Raw genomic sequence first — 21,205 nt, forward strand, 5'->3', positions numbered from 1 at the left:
TACTTCATATTGCCACCAAAATGACTGTTGGCGTAATAATGGCCTATAAACCACTTTTTAAATTAAATATATTAGAGTGTAAACAAAATGTATCGCAAAATCTACCTGGTATCCTTCAATAGAAGGGTAAGGTCGACAAAAACACCAAAACAGGGTACCTGCATAGAAAAGTCTCGCGAGTACATCAAAAACAAAATTTAAATGCGTTTTTCTCATAACGCTGTTTCCAGTTATAGGCTGTTCTTGGTGCGGTGTCCTCAATTTGTCAATGCAGTCCAATTAGCATTCTTCTTTGGCCTGGCAGTATGATTCTTGAGAGGAGAGGAAGGGAAAACAATTTCAACAATCCAGGAAACGTTTATAAAAAATATTTAATGTACATACAAGAATACAAAAAAAAAAAAAGGATACTTACAAGTCAGACTAAAATCAAAGTCAAATGGGTACTGCCTACAATCTAACAGCCTTAATTACAAATAAATAGGAGCATGTCTGTACACAAACTTAAACTGAGTTATGAGATAACAAGATTTCCTAGAATCATCATGATCCTAATTCTAATTAAAATAGGTGATGCCTGAGCTCCAACTCAGCGCAAATCCGTTGCAACGTTTCAAAATTTCTGTGCATATTTAATTCCTAGAGGGAAAATAAATCAAGAGAGGCTTGAAAGTTTCTCGTTGTTTTTTCACAATTACAGGATTGAATTGTAGAAAGTTGAGTCGTTATGATAAAAATTTTCTGTTCTAAAATCTACCGAAACTGATTCACAATTGAAATTATTTTCTGACTTGAGCAGCAATTTCAGAGACTCCTGATTGGCAGAGAGTGCATTCTTTGCTGCTACATGCACATTATTGTGTCCTCAGATTTTGATAAGGCCCTGCAATTTTGAAAAGTTGCAACTGAAATACTTACAATGATCTGGAGCTCAGGCATTGTAATGCTACATTCGTACTACACTGCTTTCAGATAAAGATTTTCACAGTCAAAACAGTACTTAACCAGCAGACCAATCGTCAAAATTTAGAACGTCTAGACATAAGAAATTCCTAAAAATTCCTGAAACTAAGTCTGATGGTGAAGATTTGAAGATCTAAATTTCGTTGATACAACGTTATCTAAAATCAAAAAGTTAAAATGATTTTACCAACCTGCATGTGGTAATTATTGGATTACATTTTGCAGTAAGGAACCACCATCTCTGGCTCTTCCATAAAAGCACCTTTCTGCACAGGGAAACCAATAGTATATGTGTTGTTTCTAAAATAAGCCACAAATAGTAGTTTCTTTTTGCAAAATGTGGTCCAATTCTCAGTGGAAATTTTCCATTTCAAGTTGTGTTTGATTCTCTGAAAAAAACTTCGTGAAGGCAAGATGTAGCAAGAACGGAGCAAGAGATATTTTCCTCACTGAATAAGATCTAAGATTATTGGGATTTGCTACAATGTATTTGGAAGAAACTTTATTGGAATAATACTTTCAACATAAGCCAGAGGAGAGCTTGGGAGAATGATAACAAAACAATTATTGATGAGGGCACTGAACTGGGGTAATGTGATAACATAGGAAGAAAAAGAATATTCAAAACCATTTTAAATAATTTCCTACCGTAGCTCCCGCTGAGGACCGGTGAGGAGTCAAAATGTTAAATTCATCAAATCTTCTAATAAGAATATCGATCCATTTCTACGATGAACTACACCCAAAAATATTCTAATCCGTATTACGCAGAAAGCAGCTGCTTGAATGATTTTTTTAAAGATCTTCAATGATTGCAATTTAGCTATATTTTTTGTAGAAACGAGACATCAATGGTCAAAATACGAAAACACATACCACTTGCGATATTGCAGACTTCCTGTTATACTTTCTTAGGTCTTTGGAAAAAAGATCAATGTAATTTCTTGACAACTTCCTTAATTTTTCTTCTTTATTGATAGAATATATTCCACAGAAATTTCAAGCTATATACTGGACTTGTTTCTCTTTTGAAAATATAAAAGGAGCAGAGATATTGAAACACCAAAATGGCGAATCATGGTTTCGCATTTTAGTCATCGATATGAGTTTTGCAATTCCGCTCAGATTGAGCAAGTAAATGCTTCATACGTGGATAACAATCCAAAGGTCCAAATGAAACTTTTACCTTAAAAATGTGCTGTATTTTTACAAATTTTTCTTAAAAATTATTACCATTCAAGTTCATTGGTTTGCTGCGAGTTACACAGTCTGTGCAAGACTACACAGCTTAAACGTCGTTTTTGCGAAGAATATCTCTATCGTAATTCGAGTTTAGTTGCAGTTGTTCTATTTCATCCACACAGCAAAGCACGAAATATAAACCTATAAAACCATTACTAAATGAGCGTCCTCACTGTTTGAACATTGCAAATCTGAGAAAAAGAGGGGCTTTCGGAGCGTTAAGGATGATCATGGAAATTTGGGCCTATCAATCCCTCAGGTCATAAACTTCTTATTTGTCCATCCATTCAGTAGCCAACAGTGGTCACGGAAAAAATACAGAAGGTTTTGCTGAGCCAATTACACAACATTCCTGAATCACAATTAATTGATTCTTCATGACTCAAGTATGAGTAAGCATATTAAAAACTCATTCATATGCGAAAATTTAAGGGAAACCTTGATGCTATCGCATTCATGGGTCGGGATATTTTTGTGAAATAGTTTTCACTGAAAGTTAAAGTTTTTAATACATCCCTTGAACTTTTCAAAGTTTGAACTAGTTTCGAAAAGGAAACTATGAATACGCACGAACGTTCACTGTCCATGGTTTCTCTCTATTGTGACTATTTGTCCAGATAGCTAACTTGTTGCTGACATGATTCTCTCTGGAGTGCGATGTAATCATTACAGTTCTGATCTCTCGACATGGAGTAGCTTAATACAAGCTTTATCCGCCGCAAGCAAATTAGCGTGAGCGGCGGTTTCGTGGTAGACGTCAGTTAGTTATTTTAGTTGTTGCAGCGGTGGGAGCTTCCGCAGCTGACGTTAGGAGGAGCTTGCTAGAGCAGTTAGAGCTGTAGCTGTCTCCGCTGGACCTGTGACTCGAGGAGCTGAGCGGAGTGCCTGGCAAAGAGACACCGCCGGGCCAAGCGCGGCTCACCATTACACAACTTATACCATTACTATGACTCCGGTTCTGCAACACAAGTTTCGCTGAGTGTTAAAAGTGTTGCCACCAGAATACTATCTACTTTCCATGATGAAGAGAGGAAGGATATCACATGGATTATACAGGATTTTGACACCGACTAGGTTTTGATATTTTTTAATATGATTTTTTCGTGACCTTCCAAGTATGACCGGCTATGTCAGTTTTTCAAGTTTGAGGAGCTTTAAAACTGCAACTTTTTCCAGGTTTGATTCCCAAAAATCAAGGTTGAAAAGCAAATCACTCAACATTAAAAAACTGCTTGTTGATGGATAATTGGCACTGATGCTGTGTGATTTTTGAACAAGCCTTTATTAGCAATACATTCTATTATTTTTTTTTATTTTTATTTAGCCTTTGGCTGGCTAGGCTGTATAGGACATGGTAATTGATTAAACAATCAAGTCAGGAATTCCATTTGCCTTGCGGTTGTTCTAAGAATTTGCGAGTTACCTTAAATGCTTTGCTTTTTTGTAGCTTTTTTATTTTTTATTTTGTAAAATGTTTCCACTGGTTGTTCTTTATGCACTGAGGAAGATTGCAGTTTGTAAGCGGTCGAAACGTTATTGCTTTGTTTCTTGTGAGTTTTAGACATATATTATTTCACATCTATGTACATGTAATTTGAAATAATTTTGTTTATTCTGGCTTGTAGCTCGATTTTTTAAACAATTACCATGTCCTTTATTAGCAATTTAACGAGATGTTGCAGACTGTTACTCTGGGGAATTTTACCTCTCTATGATTGCAATTCATTTTGTTGCTTTAGTCTTGCCAGCTTCCAGGGAAACTGAGGAATTGAGGGATTTTGAGAACTACCATATCCCTCCAGTAAGAAAAAGAGAGTCTCTTGGATCATGGGTCCAGCAATACTGCCATATTTTACTAAAAAATACATGTTGAAGTGCTAAAAAAATTCACTGAATAACTAACACCCATCTCTCAAAGTCGGCGAATAGAAAATTCTAATCTTTTATCTGATCATGATCAGAAGATTGCAAAAACATAATATAAAAAATCCCATAATTTAATAAGAGCCGATTCCTTCATAATCCGTGGGATACCTTCCGTGAGAATTAAAATAGACTAAAATAGAAGAGGAAACTAACAAACGATAAGTTAAGAAATATTCAAGTGATACCAAATGCATTTGGAAGAACTTCAATTTGTCAACTCTGCTATCAGGTCACAGGAAAAAGCATCGATCATCTATAAGTGATTACAACTTGAGAAAATAACGGTGTGCTTATTTCTGCATAAGACGCAAACAGAAGCAACTAAAATAGTTGAATCAGGATACAGGGAAGGATAGGTATGATAATGTATCTTTTTACACAGATTTACATACTCTTACAGTGATGGACATTTGTCTCGATTGCTCCGATTCAAAAATAATTTAGAAGAGAAGATACAAAACAAATAAAAAATGCCGCCACTTAAATGTCAAAAATATTGCTGCCGCAAAAGGCTATAGGGCTCGTTTTCTATAGGTTAAGGCCTACACCACTGTCATGACTGTGCACATAAAAATTTTCAGGGGAGCAATTTTTAAGTGAAAAAAAATTAAAAAAATAAACCTTTGGTTTTCAACAGAGATCATTAGAGACTCCTACTATGCTAAAAATTAATTTATGAGCAGTTTAATTCATTTTTTAGCACAAAGGGGATAGAAAGTTGCATTTGGATTAAAAATTTTAAGCCCCTAAAATGGCAGAATGAACCTCTGAACGGTTTTTTCTCAAAACTATATTTTTCCAATAACAAGCAATCAAACTCCAGTTTGGTTTGAAATTTTAGACGTTTTCATACAAAAATATTCGAAAAACGAATCTCTTGGCAAAAATACAAAAATCTTAACTTCGAGATTTTGGTGCCGAGAACTCTTTTACGAAGATGGTCAATCGACATGAAACTTTTGCACCACATATCTTGGAGTGCGACGTTGCAGACTTCCTGTCATTCTTTCATTGTTAATTGGAAAACTACTCAATGTCAATTCTAAAAACTTCCATGATTTTTCATCTCTGTGCAGAGCCAGTTCTAAGAAAACTTCAAGGAATAATGACTATTTTTTTCCCCTTTAAAAAAATAAAATAGGAGAGGAAATTCCTAGACAGCCCACACAAGATACGTGGTTTGGGAGTTTTGACGTCAATATGAATTAAACCTCCTAATCTAGATACCTACGAACATAGTACGGAGTGCAAGTTTGTAGCTATGATAATTTATCCAATAAAATATGAGGAAAAAACCAATACTTTGAGCATCTTTTGGGTTGTCAAGTTGCAAAAAAGGGAAAGTTATTTAAAAGTTTAAGGTAACTCCTTTTACTTAAACTGTGACTCAAGTATTTCTCTGGATAAAGGAAACCTGACAGTTTCTTTGGGACAGCCTTTGTTGAACTTGTTTTTATATTCTCCACAAGAATCCATCCTCTATACACAGAATTTAGGACAGAACTGTTTGAGGGTGATTTTAAAATAAATGTCAAAGAAGCTTATATCCTGCTCCTGACGGGTATATCTGAAGGGTATACAGTTATGATTGAATTTTTTCTCATAATTTCATTTTCACATTTTTAAAAAATAAATTGTGTAAGATAAACAAACAAAAAATGTCAAATATGTAACATAAAACGAAGTGAAGAATAAACTAGAAAAACAACTAAAGTGAGCATGCACTTTTCTGTTAGTTAGGAAATAAAATAGTCTGACAATTTTACCAACCTTGCTGAGGGAGTAGTCATTTTTAAAATTAGTTGATTCACGGAAGGAAAACGGAAATCTACTGTCATATTATAGACAAGGGTGATGGACTCAAATTAAACCACCATCAAAGCACTTTTTAAAATTCCTAATCTAATCAAGCATGAAATTTATACCTTTCCGATCATTCATTTTGTTCCTCAATATTTCCTAGTTTTGGTTGGTCTGTTTGCAAAGTTCTTTCTTTGAGTCAAAAGAAAAGGAGGAAGAAAGGAGCATTAAGAGCTGAATGACAAATAAGAAAAACTTCTGATAGCTAAGCCTGACTCACAACCATTTTTACGGTGACAACATATTTCTGTTTGTCTGTAAATTTGAGTTTGTTTCCAATAAAATTTGGATCTAGTTTATTGGATTGCATTTGAGTATTTCGTTTTCAGCATTTTTATAATTAAAAAAAGTCACTAACAGAGAGGATTTAATCCTGTATGTAAAGCCTGTCTAAAATGCTGTTTATACTAACTTCGGTAATGAGTATTTTAACAAAAATAATAAATTCAAATTTTCCTGTTCTAGAGACTGCACAAAGGAACAAGGTGATCTGTCAGGTTTCGTTTCAGACTCTTGACACTTGAACTTTGGACCTTGACTTGTTACAAAAAAAAAGTGATTCAAGACTTGTTTTCAGTGCAGCAACACATCTTGACCCTTGATTCTTTTGCATTGAATAAACCGGCAAAACACACATTAAAAGGTTTTGTTTTTCAACTCCTGTATCTAAGATACCGCTTAATGGAATAAAAGAACAGTTTAGTATGTCTCAGTTGTAAATTAGAGATGATTTAAGAATATTTTAAAGAGGAAAAAACCTCACACAAAGAAAATATAAGTCAAAAATGTAAAAATATTATAAAAAGTATTAAGAAGGATGAAAATTATATTCGAGCCTATCGAACGTCACTTCACACTGCTTTGCACCATGCAAAAAGTAAGCATCCAGTATAGTTTCTTCATGATTTTTTCCTAAACTTTAAGGAGTAAAAATATACTATGGAGTTCTCGACTCAAATAATTATTAGTTTGGAGGGGTTTAAATGCAAATTTTTCATAAATACTTGACTGAAGAGAACACTTTAGCCCTAAACGTCACTTTTATACGTAAACTTTCTACTTAAGGGGTCCATTGCTTTTCCCTTCAATAAATGTCTACGAAACTCAGGCAAAGTGCAGCACTTGCTTACAACGAAAGTGCAAGAACTATCACAAAAGCTTGTATTGTAAGTCTGTGACTCTACTGATGTGTAATTATCGGCTTACTTTTTCAGGGACCGATGTGAGTACTGTGACAGATGTGTCGTCTGGTGTGTAGAACTCTTCATCCTTATCAGGAGATTTCTTCTCCTGCGAGTGGTTACTGTCTTGGGGGCTGCAATCCAAACTTGGAACGGACGGTGCATTGTCAGTGCTTGTTGCTGCGTCTAGTAGAGGTGAGAGTTTTTCTGCTTCACTGTCCTCATCACCAGTCTAAAAAAGGGAATTAAATTTTGCAGGACACCAAAACAAATGTTACTGTTGATGGGCGAAAAAGACCTCAATGAACATTGATAATTTTTTTTGGAGATTTGCTTTGGTATATGGTATTTTGCTTTATGGTCGATATAAATTAGAATTATTGAAGGTAAACTCTCTAGATTACCATAGAATCAGCTGCAACTGGTTTAGTCCATTTTTGTACCAAAAGAGGCCATTCGATTGCATTATAACCCAACGATTTTTATCCCTGAACGAGGCATATTATAACTTCAAAAAAGATTTCCTCATGATTGCATGTTTTAGCTGCAAAATACAGGATACCATATTTCCGGTTTAGTTCATCATTTTTTGGGCAAATTTGTAGCAATGTGTTTTATAAATTAAATAATAATTGAATATTACTAATTTCAATAATTGATAGTTGATTGGCTAATGAGTCAGTTGTGCTGGTCACAGAATAGTGTTTTGATGCTTGATTCTTGTAGATTAGGTAAAAATATTAGAATCTGTCCAAACCGCAACTTTCTACGTTCAATATCAAGCGACATATGGCCCTTTGAAAAGTCGGGCTTTTGACTTCATCCACCGTGGTAGTGACACCCTTCGTTTCTTCCACCTTGTTTTCGTCCAAGTTTCATGTTGAGTAACCAATGCCTCACTGACTGATGAAAGCAAGGTGGAAGAAACCAAGGGTGTCACTGCCGCAGTGGATGAAGTAAAAAAAACCCGACTTTTCAAAGAGCCATATCTCAGTTAACATTAAACGTAGAAAGTTGCGGTTTGGACAGATCTTAATATTCTTAGCTAATCTACAAGAATCAAGCATCAAAACACAATTCTGTGCCCAGCGCAACTGACCCATTATAGGTAAATATTTGGTTTTTTTTCGTCTTTTCCCTAAAGAAAAATTACTACACTGCATACTATGAACTTACAATAAATCAATTTTGGAGTTTTCAGCACTGAGAAAATTGCTGGTTGTGAGAGTAAAAATTAAGGGAAAGCTGAGAATAGTAATACTTATAAATTTACAGCTACTAAAACACAGCCAAAAAATTGATTCAAACTGATTAGAAATAGTTAAGCCATGATTTTTATCAAACAAATTATAAATAATTTACCTCATCTTGCTGCTTTTCATTGATAAAGCTAACAGAATCCCTAGGGTGCCTTAATATGGCACTTTTATCTCTCGGTAGTGAACTCCTTCCACTCGACTTTTCCTCTTCTCTTGCCAAAAGAACTGACATTCGTAACTGCGGATTAACGAAGAAGAAAAAAATTAGGTATAATATGTTTTTCTGCATCATCAAATATTACTTGAACTTTGAAGAAGATTACGAGGTCTTATAGATTATATGGTTTATTCATTTTACCGGTTTGGATATTATTACCTGTAAGTTATCTTTTCGTCCCAGTTTTTTTTCAGTAATTCCTTGTCTTGGGCAATGTACATTTCAGAAAAGGTACATCGGAAAGGTACAGGTAATTACGAGGTCTGTTAGGTGAGAAACCGGATTTTGGTGATAACTAGCCCATCATGCTTCCGAATTAAGTTTCCTTGGACTTTCTTGATAGCTGAAAATATACTTAAGAGTGCTACATTCACAAATTTAAAAAATCTCAAATAGCTTTGTTGGTACGTGGTTTGAAGTAAGGCAACCTCATGGGTGTTCTGCAATTTTTACGTTTGACCAAACTTGTCGCTGTTTTTTCGGTCTTGCACTACCTTTTTCAACCCACACGGATGGTTGGAGTTTTGTCTCCATATAGAGTCTGTACACCCAAGTTCTATCAACGGAAATGTATCCAATGTATCCAAAAATGTAGGATCAGAGTTAGAACGTTCAAGAAACTCAAGGAAAATTTATTCTTGGTTGGATTTTTGTTCAACAGACAACAGTCTCGGGACAAGTTTAGCTGAAACTCGATGCATGTTTAAATATTCTATCAAAATTGTATATACAGAGCCTTCAGAAGTATCACACTGTTCAGCAAGCTCGAAACGACCATTTTCGAGCACTTTTGCCCCCATTTTTTCCACGTGGCAGATGTCAGGTGCCGTTGGTCGATTCCCGTGCTCCTTATCTTCGACGGACTCCTGACCAGTTTTGAACCGTTTAAACCACTCAAAACACTGAGAACAACTCATAAAATGATCTTGGTACATTATACTTAGCTAACAAATGTTTTGATACAAGGTATACCGAGTTCAAAATAAAATTTAATGATAAATCTTTGCTCTATCAGTGATTGCTTGATGAAAATCGTAGAACGCACCTGACTTCCTCGTATTCAAGATGACACAGAATGAACACTGATCAAAATAAACAAAATCTGTGAGTCTAGCGTTCTTTAGTATGTTATTAGCTATCAGAAAAGTCGAAGGAAACCTAATTTGGACACAAAATGCGCTAGTTATCACCAAAATCCGATTTCTTATCTAACATACCTAATACATGTTTTTATGTTAAAATCATCCTTTTTTCCAGCTCTTAAAATTGATCCTGAAACAATTTTTCCTCCACTCACACTTGGATGGAAAATTGTATTCTGGTCTGTTGAAGACTAATGGACTTGTTAAAAGCTGCAACAGTTCTGTATGTAGAGAACACCGATTAATCTAGGTGCTACAGTGTATAATTGGCGTAGCAACTACCAATTACTTAATTACAAGTAATTATGCAGCAGGAATTTTAAAACATAGTAAAAATGTAAAAACAAATAAGCACTAACCTTAGAATTTGAGAAGGAACGTTCAGTAATTGACCTCACTTCAGAGGCATCGGAAGAATTCAGTTTGGATTTATTCGATTTTAGAGTAGAGCAATCTATATTTGATCTGTTCAAGATTTGAGCAGCCTGGCCGTTTGTTTCTGAGTCGGGAGTTTCAGCCATGGAATCTAGTGGTGGATTTGGGCGGGTAGCATGTGGACCGTTCAGAGCTTCTATCAATGAGACAGCCTCATATCCAGGGGGAATGTTGTCATTCTAAAAAGAGATAAGAGCATATCATAGAACATAAGAGATGAAACTAGACACAATAAGTTTAAAATCTTTTCAAGTCCTTCAATTTTTAAAAAATGGCAGCTTGATTATAACCTACATCTGCGAAGAAAAGATAACAGTTTTCAGAGCCGGATTCATGGGGGGGGGGGGGGGGGGGGGCATGGCACCGGGCGGCAAATTTTGGAATATTTTTTTTTTTTTTTAATATACCTAGAAAAAGAGGAGTTTATGTTTCATGTTCCCCTTTCACGTGTCACGAATCCTTGTTCCTTGAAGAATGATTTCCTGCTCTTTAAATATTTGTTTTCAACACTTTTCTGCACAAATGCGCATCTTTCTCACTATTGCAGAATCAGATTGCGCTCTTGATGTGTTTCCAAAACTTATATTTTGTGCGTATCGGCATTGCATGAATCTATAAGACATTAAATTGATCAAGATTAGGATATTATATTATTGATCCAATACATATAAAATCCCCAGCTAAAAAGCCCCAGAAAAAATCCCTAGATTTCGTTTAAAGTCCCTAAATCCCCAGATTTGCTCAAATATCTCGAAAAAATCCTTAGATATTGCAAAAACCGCCATTTTCAACGTAGAATTATGACATCATTCGATGTGCCGATTTGCAATATTTAAATCTGATTGGCTTGTTTGAATTTTGCCGCCCTATGAAAACATTGAACAGACCAATAAAATGAAAGAATATTACTTTAGGTTTTTTTTTTTTATTCTATTGAACTATCAAGTATAGTGAGTGACACAATCGTTTTATGTTCCGGCTTATTATCGATGAAAAATAGTGTTGTTAATAAGGCCTACAAAATATAGATGAAAAAATATTTTCTATTGAGTCAGTCGAAGGTAAAATTGAGAGTAAAAGAGTCGATTTTTACTTACTTTTGTCTCATCAAAAAAATCCTTAGATATCGGATCACAGTCTGTCACGGTATATCGAGGGGGGGGGGGGGGGGGGGCGGCAAAAACCTAAATCCCGCTCTGACAGTTTTTGAATTGGTGCAACTTTGAATCATTTTCTGGGTAACTTATTCAGCCCATGGTATACATGTTTGACTATAGTGGGAGAGGACTTAGGTTTGTAGAGAAACATTTCTTGGAAAATCTTTTTTTTTTTTTTGAAGTTAAGACGAAAAAACAAAATTTTAAATTTTGAAGAAAGCGCTTCCCGGTAATCCAAAGAATAAGTGGCAAGAAATCTAGATCACTTTTAATAGCGGTATCATTAGCAGTTGTAAAGCTGATGTTACTCAAAATTAGATGTCAAGACCCAGCACCGATAGATGTTACTCAAAATTACAATTTCTTGACTACAACCCTGAAACCATCATAACTCGAGTTTGGTTTGACAATTTTAGAATAAGTGTCTTAAGATACTTTTCTCAGCTGTAGTGACATGTGTGTTCAAGTTCAATTTTTTTGGTGCTGAGGTCCCTTTTTCTGAGGATGATAATAAATGAATAGCTTGTTTCGACAACCGTCTGACTCGGAAGAAGAAAAAAAAAATATATCCAGAAAACAGAATGAACTGAATTCAGCCGAAATGTTTTCAGTGAATGAAAAATGTTTTAAAAGCAAGATATTCAGTTCTCGACAAGAGCTGTGTAGCTAAAAATATGAAACCTTTCAATCCTTGAATTGCACAACATTGACGTTTGAAACCTTGAAGTTGGGAGCTTTCTGGGAAAAAAATTAAAGAATGCATATGACACTAGAAACAACTTTTCTTTGACGAAATAGAATTTTCATTCTTTCCACGTTTGACAGTTTTCAAAGCAAGACTTTTTAATAAAAGCATTTGTCAATGTTTGCTATTCACATCCAAAGTCAAGCAAGAATCTTCCATTGTATCCAGAGAATGGTATACTTCCATACATGGTCTACGTTTTATAAAGAAAGACAGAGCTCTTTATTTGAATTAATCAATATAAAATAATTGTGGAATTAAAATATTAGCTTGATAGGAGTACTTTCCCATTGCTAACTATTTCTATACCTTTCTTGATTTCTCTTACAGTGGCACTCCCAATCGGTCGTATTTCTATCAAACGGACCTAAGCGCCATAGGGCGAGGAAGGTAGACGGGGGCTTGGATTGGCGGCGGAATCGGGCGTCCGGCTTATTCCGTCCTATACTCGCAAAGCTTTTCCATGGCGCTTAGGTCCGTTTGACAGAACGCGCTATCCGGGATTCTAAATTCCTCAAAAGGAACTCAAATCGGCGCTTAGTTCCGTTTGATAGAAATACGTCCAATTTTGAAGAATGCTCTTACATTTTCTTTGAGATGAAAGATAAATTACCTCTGTTGATGAGTGTGAGGATGACTTCTGAAGGGCTCTGATCTGGAGCAGAGCTCGGAATGGGGAACGACAGATTGGACAATTATTCGCTTGATAACGCAAAGAATCAGCGCAGGCATTGCACAAACACAAATGACGACAAGGGAGAATGAGAGTATCTCGGACATCGCACATGCATATGACACATTCACAACCGCCATCCTCCGGCTCGTCTTGCGAGCTCATCTGAAAATTCGAAAAGAGTAGATTAGGCACATTTTCAAAATAAAAATTTCAAAATGTCTATTCATTCTCTTTCCTTTCCCTCTACATAATCTTCTGAGCAAACTATGGCCTACTCTATGCTTTGCATGTAGGGCATCTCCTTGAAAGTTCTGAACAGTGCCATGGTGGCATAAACATGATACTTAATCATTAAATGCCTACTCAAACCATCTCAAATACCATAGAGAAAAAAAAGGAGGTGTTTGCATTTCGGGCATCTTGGAATTTTTTTGATGATTTGATGACGTAGGTCGGTACAGCGACGTTTATCCTGTCGATTTTCTTGGAAACGGTGTAATTTAAGGAAAAAAGTCATTCTATAAAAAGTGCTTGAAATTATATAATGAGTTGATTTAAGTAAGAAAATCGGACATAATGGTCCGTTTTTCATATTTCGAATTCTGGATTTCGCTGGCCAGGTTGTGACGACCTACGTCACAGGGTAAACAAACCTCAAGATGCAAACACCTCCTTTTTTTTCTCTATGCTCAAATACTACAAAAAATCTGATTATTGAACATAATTTCAAAGTTGCCACAGACTTTGAAAAATGAAATTTCCTGATTTCCCTGACACATTTCGGTAAAAGTCCCTGACAATTAAAGATATGCCAGATGGTTAAAAACACAAGCTTTGAATTGCAAACTTTGTTGTTTGAAACCTCAAACTCATCCTTGAGAGCAAATGAGGTGATTTGACAACTTTTCCCAAACTTTCCAAGTTTCCCTTACATTTCTCGGCTATCCCTGACTGCTGCAACCCTGTAGTCTGCACGGTGCAGGAGTGAAAAAACTGCGCGATCCTGCAATCCTCGGATTGCAGCAAGCGTGAAGCAAATCTTGAGTTATGGAGTAAATAAGTAATTGAATAAATGAGTAAAATTGTAAATGTGTAATGAGCAATTTTAAAAATGATGGTTTTTTTTAATTATTCATCACTTACTTTGAAAAGTGAAGGCAAATCACATATTCTGTCATGAAATGAAGCGTTTTGTCTTAAAATCAACAAACAATCATGAATACACTGATAAAGTTATATCCTCAGACTCTGGGCAGAATCTTAGAATCTGGGCTGCTGTCCAGAGATTTGAATGAAGTAGTGTCATTGCTGAACCAGTATATCGACGATGTAAGTCGGCAATCACATAACTTGGTTTGCTTTACTGCACACTTTATTTTTTAAGTGAAAAACTACTCAACAATTTACAACTGCCGTAATTTCTCTCTTCCATGCTTAGAAAATTCTGCATAAACTTCAAGGCATGATGTCAATTTGTTCTCCTTTAAAAAAATAACATAGCGGCGGAGATTTTCAGACACCGCAAACAAGATATGTGATTGCGGACTTACGCCGTCAATATACCACTTTCTCATCCTCACCCCCCATGGAACTTTCAAAAGATGTTGAGGTTATGCTCCCTTTCTAACTTTCATCTTGTTCTTGTCTCCTGTGTGTTTCAACAAGATCTTCAATAGGATCTAGAGGGTTTAAAACGCAAACTCCGATAGCTCCTAAATTTTTTTTATTGGAATCCAGGATCGTGTGAGAAACCAAGAGATAATAAATATTATGATTAAAACTTTATTGAAGAGGGGCTTCCTTACTTACTTTAGCCAACTCATTGTTCTTATTCTCAATGCCATAAATTTCTTGTAACAAATAACACAGTCCATCTACAAAAAGTTTCTGCTTCAAGGCCTTCAAAACATACGTTCCATCTGAGTGATGTTCAACAACAGCTATAGTGGTATGGGATTGGCGTACTTCTGAAACATACAAAAATAGAATGATTTTCACCTGATGATACAAGGTACGAATAGTCAAAAATAGTTTTTTTAAATCATGTAGAAAATGTAGCAACCAAATTTTTTGGAGGCTACAAGAACTGAAATGAGATTGGAAAATGGTGCAAATACCATTGTTGATAATCCTCTCTATCAGGGTGTCTACTATAACAGGCTGACCAAAAATTAGTACTTTCACAGTACTTTTTCAGTACATTCCCACGAAATTCAGTACCACCTCAAAAGAAAAATTTGGTACTTTTTCAGTACCTCTAATTGACGAAATTCAATAAATTTCAAAAATTTTAATTTCTCTCTCAAAATGCTACAAAAATGACAAAAAATGTAATTCCCGACCATTTTACAGAATTTCTGCACTTTTTCAGTACTTCCGGACCGCTCTTAAAAAATCAGTAATATTTCTAGACTTTCCGGAAATTCCGGACTCGTAGACACCCTGCGCTATCCTCCTTCAGAGCTTATGGAAAAGCGGTTCTTAATCATCATTTATAATTGACTGGCTCTGAAAGCATCACACAGGTCGTTTCAACCAAAATGTGGTCACTTTCGTTGCCAGGCCAGTAATAATTGGAGCCATGTACATGCTTACGGCTCACAACCAGCATGGTTCTAGCAGGAGAACTTTTGTTTTATGAGAGGGAAAATAAATTCTGCAGCACTGAGGGAAACATATCGACGGTGAAACTACCAAACCACGTATCTCGTTTGCGGTGTTTAAAAATCTACGCTCGCATTTTATTTTTTTGAAGTCGACCAAATCAATATCATTCCTTGAAATTTTCACAGAATTTTCTCCGCACAAAGAAGAAAAATCACAGAAATTTTCAAGACTAGACGTTAAGTAGTTTTTCATTTAAAAAATAAAGTATGACAGGAAGTCTGCGACGTCGCAAACCGAGATACGTGGTTTGGTAGTTTCACCGTCGATATGCTCAAAACACCATGGAAGGCAGAAGTAATTGGAGTAACAAGTAAAAAGTAATATTAAAACTTGTGAATTAGAATTAGATGGTAAAAATTGTAAGACTTGTATACTTAGTGATGTAAAAATGTTGAGCCTCCAGGGGGTTTATTAAGGCGCAAAAACTGCCCAAAAAGTCGAATCAAAGCGGAGGTGAACATGGCAGCTGGAGGTGAGCATGATAGCTGGAGTGTTATGGAAATAGCATGGTTTTGAGAGAAAGCAGTTTCATAAATGAACTATTATTTATAGTATCTGCCGTGTTCAGGGCTGAGAGCCATTGCATTTAAATTCAGCTTACCTCTGTTTCCCGCCATAAACATAAATTCAATCATGTAATAGGGACCATTTTTTTATGGACCCTTACTATGAATTGAAAGTATTATATGGACTTCCAATATCTTTTTGCCTTTATCCATTTTCCAGAATTTTGATGCATGATACCTTCAGAATTTCAAAGCTGAAAGATGATAAAAAAAGTAGAAAGAGGCGAAAAAATTACCTTCAGGACCTTCGTCAACTATACAATGGATCGCAACAGGAATGACCTCTTTTTCGGGTGAGTAGAGAAGTTCCTCATTTGAGAATTTGCTCGGATCAAAGACGTGCTGTGTGTTGACGTATGTTTGCCCAGCACCTCTTTTGAACTGAATTGGCTCTGAGCTTAAATTAGGATCTCGAGGAACATATCTGAAAATACAGCATGAAGTGAATACACTATCTGTATTTACTAAAAAAAATTCATTTGCGCTAGTCGCAGAATTTTTTTCTGATGGTTTAAGCTTATAGATAAACAATCATACATGTCCTATATTAGTGGATATATTGCTTATCAAAAAACATGGCGTATGATGTCAGTCAATGCAATGGTTTATAGAATCATCAACTGATGATACACACACTTGCGCCGATTCCTTGACATAAAACACAGATCAAACTATGGTGGAAGAAATGATGGTATTCCACTATCACGGTGGATTATGTTATATGCAATATCTCTATAGAAATTGGATGTAGAAATTTCATTATTTTTTGTTAATCTTTAAGTTCAGACCATTTAAAATGATTCTACGACTGGCAGTATTGACACATTGCAGGATTGTCACATGTTTGGAACAGGAAGTCATATAGGAAATGCAGAATAGCATCATCTTGTTACTATTTTTACACATATTTTGAGTAGAAGTGAATTTTCGAATTTCTAGGGTCATTTGTTGAACTTAAGAGGGATTTTTGAGGCTTTACAGTACTTTTTTCAGTTTGTAAATTAAGCCATTTCAATGCATGGGAGCCAAGTCAAAAGTGTAAAACACAGGTCAAGGTTTGACATCGCAGTTTTTGCCATATATCTTTATTGGGGTCTTCCTAGTTCTTATACTTCGGTTCTATGACAATTTTTTAAAATCAAAATTGAAGATTTTCCCAGAATTCTAGTTGATGAAATCAAGGACTTGCGAGGTGTCTTGCAAGGATTCCAAGAAAATTTTTAGGTTCCTTCAATACACAAAAAAAGTCTATAAACCCTCGTATATACATTAAAAATGGAATTTTACTTTTCTTACTGATAAATTCAGAAGCAAAAGTAAGTATGCCACAGTGGTATTTCAAAAGTCTCATAGTAAAATAAAAAAGATCTATCTTCCAGATACTTGTAAAAAAAAAATAACCATACGACATAAAGTTAGAAAAAAATCAGGTACACAGAGAGACTTCAAAAGGCGTTACAAACCTTGATGGATCAAAAGACATCGATGGCTTCGGTGAAATAAGATATACAAATATTATTATAAATTTTCCTACTTACAAAGCTCTTAAATAAAGCTAATGAAAAATTAAAATAATGATACTCAAAGGCCCAGTACTTCTTTTTCGACTCACAGCTCTGATATCACGAGCAAAATCATTGTTTTTTATGGATTTTTTTAAAAAGTTTGAACTTACGCCATTCCAGAGGTCAAGTACTCCTCCGTTGCGAAGTAGTGGATTGTGATTGAACAGCGTGCATCGCAATCAAATGTAAATTCAATATTATAACCATTGGATCCATTTTTTTCATCAGGGGGCCTTACAAATTTAAGAGATTCTTTGCGAATGTTGACTAAGCTTTTGAGAGTTTTAGTTGGCTCAGAAGCTTGCGGGGGTGGATAAGGAAACTGAAACAAAATTGAAAGTTACTTTAATATTTACTATAATTGGAAGACATTCTTAATTTTTCAATCATGAGTAATAGTAAATGAGGCCCTCTATGATTCTGTACAGACAAATTCTGGAAAGCTGATTAAATTTAGTTTATTGTCACTAATGCCATTGATTTAGTCTTGAAAGGTGTGTTACTTGTTTGTTCTTTATAATTCTTCAGCTTCAGTTATGTATAGTTCTCATTACTTTTTGGAGGAAAAGAATGGAGCTACAGCTTTCCTACCAACAGTAGGTACTTGTAAAAAAATCATGAAAAATTCATGAAATTGAAGATTTGAGACTTGTAAAAAAAAAATACAGAGATATAAAAATAAATTAGGAAGCCCCTTTTCCATTTTTTGACAAAAAGATTTCACATTGCATTTTCACAAGTTGTCTCATGGTTAAATTCTGTAAGTAAAATGTTAAACAATTTCCGCATGTAGCTTCAGTTCATGATGTTACACACTGACAGTGAAACTGCAAAAAAGGGTATCTCGGTTGCAGTGTTTCAAAATCTTCACTCTTGTATTATTTTTTAGAATGAGACAAAACGGACATCACCGCTTGAAATCTACACAGAGTATTCTTCAAATCGATGAAGGAAAATAACCGGAGTTTTCAAGAAATACTGCCCATTTGGTTTGATGTAGAAAATTGAGTCTGATCGGAAGTCTGCAACGATGCAAACTGAGGTGCATATTTCTGCATTATCACCATCGATATTTTGCTTTCATATTTCACATACCATGTCCATGTAGACAATTCTTTTAACTGAACAATACATGGGGGCACACTTGTTTTGAAATCATTCATACGTCAAAAGGTGAGGCTGAGTTTCAAGTTCAATTGCTCTCTCCCTATAGACGCTAATGGTGGCGACAACATCATAGGGATTCTCTATTATACCAAATTGGATCCAAACAATAACATTCACGTAACCTCTTTCAATGCTACTGATGCGAGTTAATCGATATATATAGCTTTTTTGGGCTGTGCCACTAATAGCGTCTATCAATGCCCTAGTGGAAAAATTATCAATGGCATCAAATGAAAAATGATGCAAAAAACTTACTGGTGTGGGTCTACTGCCAAGAAAATTCAGATCAGCATTTTCACCGAACAGATAGGCCTCAGGTTCAGGTGTGTCAAACCGCTCTCCTCCCATGATGAAGTGGCTACCAAAATAGTTCCCTGTACAATGAGTAAAAACGAGTTGATTAATGAAGATGTGAGGTAAGGTGTGTAACTGGTTCCAATTTTGAGGATGGATTTTCAGATTTCAAAAGCTGATTCACTTAAATTAGCTAAAGAGAGCTTGAAGAGACCAGACGGTAAGAGGTTAGCAGTAGTCAAAGCTGCTGCGAGTATGCAGCTGACAATATACATGAAAAGAGCAATTGCAGAGTCTTGCGAACAGCGGAAGTCATTATAATAAAGAAAGAAAAGGATGAGAATACGAGGAAGGTGAAAACGTTGCTGTTGTTTACTCCTTTGCCATATTAACGCTTGGGGATCCAGAATCCCCAAGATCATGACCCACACTGTTATTTTCAATTACAGTCACATAAGGTAGAAAAATAAATGATCTGAGAAGGATAGAGCAAATGAAAGGCTGAAATGATCAGTGAATTCACCTGATTTGGGAGGATATTTGTATGCAAGATTGGAGACAGTGTCCACCTCCTCAATACCAGCATTCTGTCGACTTGCAAGTCCTCCCATTCTGCCTCAAATGACACTAGTAAAGCTCTTCACCATAAAATATCATCACACCTACTGATAAAACGGAATAAAACACATTTTTTGCATTGTTTAGAAGTGAAAACAATAATTCTTGTCAAAACAGAACACAAGCTTTAGGCTGAACAGCTGATTAGAGACTTTCTTGTTGTTTACTGACACCTACGATGCCAGCCAATCAAAAACTCCGATTTCTAGACACTCTGCAAAGTCGCCTTCAAAAATGCTTTAGGCAATTAGCTGTACTCCATTCAATAAATTGCATATCCAATCAAAGTGAAGGCGTTTTTGAATAAGCGGAACCCAAGAATTGAGATTGAGAACGAGATGAAATCAGCTTTCAGCCTCAACTTATAAGATGTTATTATTTTCTCAAATGTAAAAAAACTTCACGAAATTGTCAGTGACGTCTGTAGTGGAATATTAATATTCCCCATTTATTGTAATTATTTCTTGTTCCTCGTCTGATTTGGAGCTTTTCTATCAGCAAATGGAAACCCAAGTGTACCCCCCATTTCAAATGCGTGAGTAGGAGTTTAGTAAATTACATCCCCAGTCTTCATCGAAATAGAGTACATAATCATTCAAAATTTTCGAAAGATTTAATAAATGGTCGTGTCCTTGACACGGAAAGTGCACAGTGATGGAAAGTGAAAGTTCACGATTTGGAATTTCAAAAGGCTCGAATAAATTTCACAAAATTTGAAATTTATTCATTTTTTAATTGGAATGGAGCTCTTGCATGTGTCGCTAATTTGCGGCCCAAGCACTTTGTAAATTTTCGCGAGAAACACTATGCTGACTCTGGTTTTCTCTGAAATCAACTCCAAAGCTAAAAAAAAGCTCTCAAAGTTGAGGTCGTAATGTAGGGGATATCATTATCCCACAATACCCTGAGAGTCCACCTGTATATCAAGGTAGCGAGGGATATCTCCTATATTATGGCGTTGATTAGGGCCTCATTTGAGATCGTCACCCTACGGCCAAAATATTTCAAGCGCCATGCGACGTTTCAAAATTTCCGGCGCCATTTTATTTTTTTACAATGAAATTTTTTGTTGAATCTGTTTGAAAATTTCACTGAATTTTATCGGCCGCACAAAGAAAATTCAGTGAAATTTTCGGACAGCTTCGCTGCGAAATTTCCCTGTAACAAAAGTGGCACCGGAAATTTTGAAACGTCGCATACTGTGGCCAGAAGGTGACGGTGATCTTTTTTTGAGCTTTAGAGATCGCTTCAGAGAAAACCAGTGGCACCATCGAGGTTCTCGCGAATTATTACAAAGGAAACTGTAGTAACCAGCAAATTCCTGACACAAAAATTATGTGATGGACTCCTTCGGCATTTTTAACACCCCCCCCCCCCCCCCCCCCCGCCGCCGGTTCAAAAACAGTTTCTGCTCTCGACTGAAGATTGGACAGTTAAATATTCTTAATGGAGCTGCTCCTTAATTGAATAAAAATTTTAATCTTTATTTCCCTGTCGGTGTTACTTAGGAAGTTTGTCATCATCT

General features: G+C 35.7%; 1 protein-coding gene across 2 annotated transcripts; it reads right to left on the reverse strand.

Annotated features, from left to right (window-relative positions):
• Positions 1-353: 353 nt before the first annotated feature.
• Mrgn1 (Mahogunin ring finger 1) lies at positions 354-19,857 on the reverse strand. 2 transcript variants are annotated; one of them, XM_019040573.2, is made up of 10 exons: positions 19,586-19,857; positions 19,024-19,142; positions 17,712-17,923; positions 16,273-16,460; positions 14,613-14,767; positions 12,741-12,965; positions 10,150-10,404; positions 8,535-8,669; positions 7,198-7,404; positions 354-3,163 (listed from the first exon to the last, which is right to left on the reverse strand). In XM_019040573.2, exons 1-10 carry the CDS (start codon positions 19,671-19,673, stop codon positions 2,963-2,965), a joined length of 1,785 nt encoding a protein of 594 aa, XP_018896118.2. In that variant the 5' UTR covers positions 19,674-19,857; the 3' UTR covers positions 354-2,962. The 2 variants fall into 2 exon arrangements, with proteins under 2 accessions (XP_018896118.2, XP_018896117.2); XM_019040572.2 differs by having other exon boundaries at positions 14,613-14,770.
• Between the last annotated feature and the right edge of the window lie 1,348 nt (positions 19,858-21,205).

The sequence above is a fragment of the Bemisia tabaci genome, chromosome 10 (genome assembly GCF_918797505.1).
Source record: "Bemisia tabaci chromosome 10, PGI_BMITA_v3".
NCBI classification, from domain to species: domain Eukaryota; kingdom Metazoa; phylum Arthropoda; class Insecta; order Hemiptera; family Aleyrodidae; genus Bemisia; species Bemisia tabaci.

Coding starts and splice junctions, on each gene's coding strand:
- Mrgn1 (XM_019040572.2), bottom strand. CDS start 19,673: ATGGGAGGACTTGCAAGTCGACAGAATGCTGGTATTGAGGAGGTGGAC. Junction 8,670..10,149: donor GTTCCTTCTCAAATTCTAAG/GTTAGTGCTTAT, acceptor GTTAATCCGCAG/TTACGAATGTCAGTTCTTTT. Junction 3,164..7,197: donor TCACATCGGTCCCTGAAAAA/GTAAGCCGATAA, acceptor CTTGTGTTGCAG/AACCGGAGTCATAGTAATGG.